Genomic DNA, 8,516 nt, shown 5'->3' with positions numbered 1-8,516 from the left:
TCATAATAGATAAAGATGGCTGGGTGTGGTGTCTCATGCCTCTAATCCCAGCACTTTGGGAGGCCAACGTGGGAAGATTGCTTGAGTCCAGGAGTTCGAGACCAGCCTGGGCAACATAGCAAGACCTTATCTTTAAAATGTACATATATAAATAAAGATTCTGCATTTCACCAGCATTTTTGAATTTTTTTTTATTTTTATATGTCTAATATACATGTATTTACATGTATGTGTGTATTTTCTTTTTTCTGGAGACAGTCTTACTCTGTTGCCCAGGCTTGAGTGCAGTGATGTGATCGTGGCGCACTGCAGCCAGAACCTACTGGGCTCAAGTGAACCTCCCACCTGAGCCTCCCAAGTAGCTGTGACTACAGGTGTGCGCTACCATGCCTGGCTAATTTTTAAACTTTTCTGTAGAGATAGGGTCTTGCTATCTCTTGGGCTCAAGCTATCCTCCCTCCTTGGCTTACTGAAGTGCTGGGATTATAGGTGTGAGCCACTGTGCCTGGCCGGGAAGGTTTCTGACAGGGCATTATTTCAAACAATTACTGGCATTTCGCCTTGGGAGTGAAATTTAATCAGAATAATTATTAATAAAACTCCTTCAGCTATTAGCAGGCATGGAGACATGCATCATTTTTAAACAAATGCCTGATGCACATAGAGCCACATTCCTTTTCAAGGTACTTTGGATTTTCTTAAGTATCCTTTTTGGCTTTAAGAATTACTTTTTCATAAACATTTTGCTGAATTGTCAATTTTTTTAAAAAATTAAAAATTTCAAAACAAATATATCTTGCTGTAATATATTCAAGTGGTCTAAGTCCATTTCATCACTACTGTTGACAATTTGGTTTCTCCTTGACATTTTTCTGTACATAAGCAAGCATATATGATTACAGGGTAGGTTTTGTTTGCATTTTAACTATAAAAATGAGATCATATTACATATAGCTTGCAACTTGTTTTTTATTTAATTCATAGGCATTTTTCCAAGCCAAGACTCATGTCTACCTAATTAACATTTTTAAAAAGATACTTTTAAAATACGCTTTTTATAGTTACAAAAAACTTGACTTCTGAAATATTAGCATACCATCTATATATACTGCATGTTGAATTTTGTTGCACATATTTTGCAATGAAATTTAAATATAATTAACGTGTGAGTTTTTGTCATTCTATATAGCTGATTTTGGTGACTTTGATCAGTATGAATCGCAGGACTTTCTTCAGAAATTTGCCTTGTTTCCTGTGGTAAGACTTCTTTTGACACTGGGCTTTTTAAAACAAACAGTTCATTCCTATACCCTTAATAATCCCTGAAATGAAATCCGTATGATAGACTTACTGTCAGGAATAGGATTATAAAAAAAAATTCCCTCTTAAAAACATCTCAAGTGTGACTGCTTCCTCCGTTGTAGTCATCTTGGTCCTTGTGAACCCACAGAAACTGAAGGGTCTATAGTGACTGCACTGTGCCTGGAGATATTTGTTTTCTATTTGAATGTGAGTTTAAAAAGAAGGATTCATTTTCAGCTTCTCAGGAAGGTGCAGGTTTTGCTTTTAACTGAAGGTTTGAAACCTTACAAAATTATATTGAGGAATGAATGTCACTTCTCATCAGCAATTTAAAAAGTAGATGACAAAGACACTGCCTTCTACTTCTATAAAGTCATTACTGATGGAAGGGACATGGAAACTGCATTGCAACAACTAAGGAAGGTGTGGCATGCTCTTCTGAGTGTCTGCACAGCCAGCTAGAGAACACACAAGATGTTTTTATCTTGCTGGGCTCAGGACTGGCTGACTACTGTCACCAACTTGAAATAACTCAGCTGAAACTTTCCCAGGGATGAATTGAGAAGGTGGGGCAATTTTTTTTTGTTTTGTTTTTGTTTTTTGGCTCCTGTGAAGAAGCCACTTAATTCCTTAGAAAGGTGATTACCTATGTAAGCAAAGCTCTCATATATTAACAATAGTCATAATTTTGCCAGAGTCATTAACAATCAATGGCCATGATTCCTTCTAAGAAATTTGGGTGAATTTTCACATACTTACCACTGTGTGTTTTCTTCAGGGATGGTTACAAGATGAAAAAGTATTGGAAGAAGCAACCCAAAAAGTGGCCTTACTACATCAGAAATACAGGTAGGTAACTCTAAGAAATAAGACATAGAAATAGCATAGAACCAATGTCTGCTTGAATTTGAAATATTCAATTAAATATTTAATTTATATGATTAATATGTATTTGCCCAACTATATTTGGAACATTACTGCCGCTGCTATTACAAGTAGCCAACATTTACATAGTACTCACTATGTGCCATGAGCTGTTCTAAGTAAGCACTTACCCATATTACTCATTTATTGTCCTTTTTTACCAGTGAGGACACTGAGGAAGTTGAAAGCAGCCAGTCATTGAAGGGTGCCCATTTTTTATTGTGTATAGTAAAGGTTTATTTGATAACCATCCTGTATAGGTTAATGTAAAATTAGGATGATTTGTTTTCTTTTATGATACAGCTTAGCAAGTCCAGGGTTACTTCCCTCTGTATACCTATGGAAGCTGTGTCTGTCATCTGGGGAACTACGCTAAGAACTATGGTGCTTAGTACTCTGAACTATGCTTCTGCATACCTTTGTATACTTGTACATACTGACATTCTTTCATGGTGAATCTCTGTGTTGCCTGTAAGAAAAAATACTCTTCTAGAGAATGCTAGGTTTCATTCTAAACCAACTACCACACAGTTCCACATACAGATGTTCCTTGACTTAGGATGGGGTTAAGTCCTGATAAACCCATAGTAAGTTGAAAATACTGTAAGTCAAGATGTATTTAATAGACCAATCCTGCTGAACATCATAGCTTAGCCTAGCCTACCCTACCTGTTCTCAGAACACTTACATCAGCATACGGTTGGGCAAAATCATCTAACACAAAGCCTGTAATATATTTTATAATGTTGAATATCTCATATAATTTGTTGAATACAGTACTGAAAGTGAAAAACAGAATAGTTGTACGGGTCCTCGAAGTACAGTTCCTACTGAATTAGTATCACCTTTGTACCATTGTAAAGTTGAAAAGTCATTCAGTTGAACCATCATAAGTTGAGGACTATCTGTACTCTATCATTAAATTCTTATAACTACTCATTAAGATAAACATTATTATCTCCATCTTACACATGGGGAAACCAAACTCAAAAAGATTTAGTTATCTCTGGCCGGGAGCGGTGGCTCATGCCTATAATCCCAGCACTTTGGGAGGCTGAGGGGGGCAGATCACGAAGTCAGGAGATCGAGACCATCCTGGCAAACATGATGAAACCCTGTCTCCACTAAAATACAAAAAATTAGCCAGATGTTGTGGCATACACCAGTAGTCTCAGCTACTCAGAAGGCTGAGGCAGGAGATTTGCTTGAACCCGGGAGGCAGAGATTGCAGTGAGCTGAGATTGTGCCACTGCACTCCAGCCTGGTGACAGAGCAAAAAAAAAAAAAAAAAAAAAAAAAGATTTAGTTACCTCTACATGTGGTAAAGGTGGGAATTGAAAGCAGGTCAGTTTCGTTAGAACCTATTGCTTATCACCTTCCAAATAAAATAACCTTTTGCCTCTAGTCTCTCTCCACTCAAATCCACATAGTGGCTCACAAAAGATTAATCTCCCTAGCATATCACTTTCCTCTTACCCCTCTCCTTCTCCTTCCACGTGCTTGTGGGTATTTTCGTGCTTCCTGCTAGCCTGAGTTCATTACTCTGGGATTAAAGGCCTCCCATAAATTGGTTAAATCCTGCCTTCCCAGCTTTACCTTCTGCTGTCCACATGAACCATTTCTTTTCTAGCTTAATTGATCCCTCAGGCACACATTGCCCTGCCTTTTGTCACTTCCATTTATTCATTTGTGCATTTCCTTAAAAGATAGCTTAGTGTTCTTACTCTGTATTAGGCAGAGCAAGAGTGCTGGATGCTATGGCACAAAGATAAATAGAATAATTTCTTGTCTTCTAAGCGTGCATTCCCAGCCCTGCAATATGAGGGCTGGCAGGACAACCCACTATAGTAATGATAATACATATAAGAAGATAATGAGTGCAGTTAGAGGGGTACGGGTGGAATGTATTGGGACTGCACAGAATTGGGGCATTGGGGAATCCCAGAAGGTGACCCAGAGGAAATGATACATAGACAGAGTCTTGAAGGATATTAGGGATTGGCCAGATCCACAAGTGAGTCACAGGCATACCAAGAAGAGGGATTCTCATGTGCAAAAGCCCAGAGGGGCTAGGGAACATACTCTATCTGAAGAGATGCAGAGTTTGGGATGGCTGCAGTGTGGGTGCCTTGAGCACAGAGGGGAGCATCGGAAGATGAGGCTGGAGATGCAAGTCTGCATGCACTTGGGCACTCCTGTACCCACACTGCCTTCCTACCCATCCTAGTAGTGCTGCACTCCACTCACCTGAGCGAAAAGGGGTTTTCATGTAGCCTTCTCATACCCTTATTCCCTGCATTCGACATTTAGCACATAATTCTCAGTAATGCCTGATATTTTGTTGTTTTTGTTTTTGTTTTTTTGTTTTTTTTTTTTGTTGTTGCCCAGACTGGCGTGCAGTGGAGCAATCATAGCTCACTGCATCCTTGAACTCCTGGGTTCAAGCAGTCTTCCTGCCTCAACCTTCCAAGCAGCTGGGACTATAGATGTGCACCACCATGCCGGGCTAATTTAAACTTTTTTTTTTTTTTGTAGTGACAAGGTCTCACTATGTTGCCCAGGCTGGTCTCAAACTGCTGGCCTCAGGTGGTCCTTTCTCCTTGGCTTCCCAAGGTGCTGGGGTTACAGGCATGAGTCACCGTGCCCAGCCCTGATATTTGGGATAATAAGCAATTACTTGGTGATTTAAGAAAAGTTCAAGATTTCACCTGAAGATTTTTTTAGGAAGTTTTTTTATCCCCTACCTTCCCAGTCATCTGCCTTAAGTATAGAGAGCAGGATCTCATGTGATACTCTCAGCATTCAGTACAGTGCTTTACACATACTGGTTTTCAGTAAATATCAACAGATTGATATAACCAATTATAGATGCTTAGAAACTTGAAATGTTTATAATGTCCTATGCTAAATTGATACATAGGTTTTAAGAAAAGCTTTATTTTAAACCATTTTAAGCTTGTTTGTGAACAGTCTTGCTGCTTTTGGGTTGCAGAGGGCTCGCAGCTCCTGATGCTGAAATGCTGTACATGCAGGAGGTAGAGAGAATGGATGGCTATGGAGAAGAGAGCTACCCTGCTAAGGTAAGTGTGGCTCGGTGGCTGGGGTTCTTTAAAGTTAGGCTCACAAATTTGAGAAAATCGTGGGGAAATCCAAAGATGTCCTTATGTGCAAAGGCTGAGGATGTGCAAAACTCTGGAAACTTAAAAGCCGAGGTCCTGTTGACCAAAATTTTGTGGTAAAACGCATTCCCATTTTGCGGTTCATACTTTGAAATGGTCTCGAAATAGAGTTCCTAAGAGGGCCAAACTTTTTCCATTTTTATACATATCTGTAAGATCATAGATCTCATTCAGACTTTTGTCTCCCTGCGTAGTTCCTCTGTAGGTCTTCTGAACTTCCTGCATCTGGGAAGCTAGTCCGGGGAACTCTGGCAGCAGTTCCTCTGCATCTGCTTCCTGGGTGTTTCTTCTTTTGCTTTCTCCTTTTAGGATAGCCAAGGAAGTGACATATCCATTGGAGCGTGTCTTGAAGGTATCTTTGTGAAACACAAGAATGGAAGGCATCCTGTGGTATTTAGGTATTTTTCTTACCTCTTTTTGTATGTTTTCTGTGACTCCTGTTGGTGATACATTTTTTTAGTACTTACAGCAGTTAAATTGTTCACAAGTCTATACCAAGGTCTCATTAAAAAATGGAAATAATTCCCTTCCTAGAAAAAAAAATACCATCGGAATGGAACAGTCCTTTTCAGTAAGCCACTTTCTTCAAAACGAAATTTCCAGAATATAATGACGGCCTATTATAAAATGCTTAAAAATGTGTGACCCTTTTTGTGCCATATGGAGGCCATTCTTTGTTTTGATATGAAGTTTTAATTTGAGCTGTGGTTTCCAGGACTATTTATTGGTTAATTTATTTACTGTGAGACAAGGTCTCACTCTGTTGCCTAGGCTAGAGTGCAGTGGTATAGTCACCACTCACTGCAGCCTTGACCTCCCAGGCTGAAGTGATCCTCCCATCCCAGCTTCCTGAGTAGCTAGGACTACAGGCTAATGCCACCATGCCTGGCTAATTTTTGTATTTTTTGTAGAGACAGTTTCACCATGTTGCCCAGGCTAGTCTCAAACTCTTGGGCTCAGGCTATCTGCCTACCTCCCAGAGTGCTGGGATTCCAGGGGTGAGCCCACTGTGCCCGGCCTGTAGGGCTTTTTCTTACGAAAAATATAGATCTTTGTTTTGACTCTAGTTTTGTACCAAAATTCCTAAAATACCAGTATCTAAGCAAATTTCAATAATTTTTTATAATGTTGGTTTTTTTGCTGATATAAAAAAAGATACTATTCATTTGTGGAAATCTTGGAATGTGAAGAAAGATGGAAAGGATATATAGCAATGTACTAATAGTAACTGACTCCGAACAATGAAACGACAGGTGATTTTAATTTCCTTTACAGTATTCTGTGTTCTAATTTTTATCTTAAAGATAGTAAGTTGGTCCATATTGTACAATCCCTGCCTTTAATTCCTTAAAATCTGTAATCTGGAAAATCCAAAGTTCATTTCATAGAAATACTTGCAGTTTTACTCTGAGATTCTATTTACCCAGTTGGGTAAATTGGGTACAGAGTAGTGAAAATTAAAAATTTATATTGTTTTTAAATTTATATTTATTATTTATTTTATTTTATAGAGATGAGGTCTCGCTGTGTTGCCCAGGCTGGTCTCTAACTCCTGGTCTCAAGCGATTCTCCCTCTTTGGCCTCCAAAGGTGATGGGATTACAGGCGTGAGCCATGGTGTCCAACCAAAAGCTTATATTATTTTTATAAGGCAGGAAAACATATTCTATCACTTTTGTTTTTTGGTTCCTTCGTGTCTACCATTTGTTGAGTGCTTATCATGAGTCAGATAAACTATGCTGAGTATTTTATGTGAATTTTTTTAGTGTAATCTTCATAACACTTTCAGCAGTAGGTATCACTACCTCTTTGCACATGTGATGATTGAGGCTTAGAAAAGTTGTGATTTGTCCATGGTCCCTCAGTTATTAACTGGCATAACTAGGACTATAACTTGGGTCCTCCACTTTATGCGTGGGCTCTTAATTACTGTATTAAACAGCTTTTATTCTCTCCACCCCCTACTCACTGCCAGCATCGCAACACACATTACTCAAGCTTTCTAAACCACTCCTACCATTTCTTCTTGAGAACTAGTTTTGCCTTTGAAGAGCTTTTTCTCTAAACTGACATCTCCTCTCTCACTTCCTTTGCTTTACTGCTTCTTGAGCCATGAATTCTCCATGGTGATAATGACCTCAGAGAGTACCCATCACTTGGGGAGCAGAACCCCACTTCTAGAATGCATTGCCCTGGGCTGGGTGGCTCCCCTTTGGCAGTTGCTCTCTTGTCCCCAAGCCACTTATATTAACCCTTCCCAACATGCTGAGTTGGGGGTCAGGGAGAGGAGAGGAAAATGGATCCGTGGCTTCACCTGAAGGGCAGGGCTCTGATGGTGCCCAAAGTGTCACATGGAAACTTGAAGCATCTGCCTGGCTTCCTTTATCACTGGATGGGAATTTTCACAGTTGCCTTAGTGTGATGCTAATAATCTTTAGATTTAACAAACACTGAATCACAACTAAGTTGATTTTATTTTAATACATTTAAAATAAATCTAATGGAGAAGGATAAAATTTTTTCTTCCATAATTTTTTCTTTTTATGACATTCTATGATTAATAAAATCAAATATTAACATATAAAAGCTAATATGATAAAATTAGAAAGTATGAGATTTTGAATTGTAGTGATCACTTCCAGAATAGTTCACTCTTTGAGTTCCTGGCATTTCAAATTTATCTTCACCCTGAAGCTTTTCACAGCACACCTCCCCAACTTTTGTGCCTTATTTTAATACCTGCAGCACTTAAAGGTTCTTGTTGGCTTCTGTGTTCTTTCTCCCACCTTTCCCCTCCACCTGTGCTCTTTTGAGGGAAGCACTGTACTTCACTAATCTTAGTGTCCCTAGGACCGACTGCAGTTTCTGGCATTGTTATAATAGGTGTCTTTTATTTTGTTGAATGAGTAAGTGAGGCATTGGCAATCAGCTAAGACAGGGATCTTCCATCAAGCACATCTGACACATGAGAATGATACATTTTACATCTTTTAAATTCTCTTTTCCCTCATTTAGTATACATGAGTTTACTTTTTACAACTAGCTGCTGTCACCTCAATTAGAACATTCATGCTAGCTGATTAAAACCACTGGTTTTTTTTTTTTTTTTGAG

The 8,516-nt window shown here is 38.9% G+C and overlaps 1 protein-coding gene across 1 annotated transcript in view; it reads left to right on the top strand.

Annotated features, from left to right (window-relative positions):
* PTPN21 (protein tyrosine phosphatase, non-receptor type 21) overlaps positions 1-8,516 on the top strand; it is a 91,310-nt gene that overhangs the window by 49,871 nt on the left and 32,923 nt on the right. Inside the window, exons 5-8 of the mRNA XM_011974322.1 lie at positions 1,190-1,257; positions 2,081-2,151; positions 5,219-5,306; positions 5,715-5,803. Coding sequence (XP_011829712.1) covers positions 1,190-1,257; positions 2,081-2,151; positions 5,219-5,306; positions 5,715-5,803 — 316 coding nt within the window. The remainder of the gene's footprint in view (positions 1-1,189; positions 1,258-2,080; positions 2,152-5,218; positions 5,307-5,714; positions 5,804-8,516) is intronic.

This window comes from Mandrillus leucophaeus, unplaced genomic scaffold (assembly GCF_000951045.1).
Source record: "Mandrillus leucophaeus isolate KB7577 unplaced genomic scaffold, Mleu.le_1.0 Scaffold144, whole genome shotgun sequence".
Taxonomy (NCBI): Eukaryota; Metazoa; Chordata; class Mammalia; order Primates; family Cercopithecidae; genus Mandrillus; species Mandrillus leucophaeus.
This window is presented reverse-complemented; position numbering and strand designations above follow the sequence as displayed.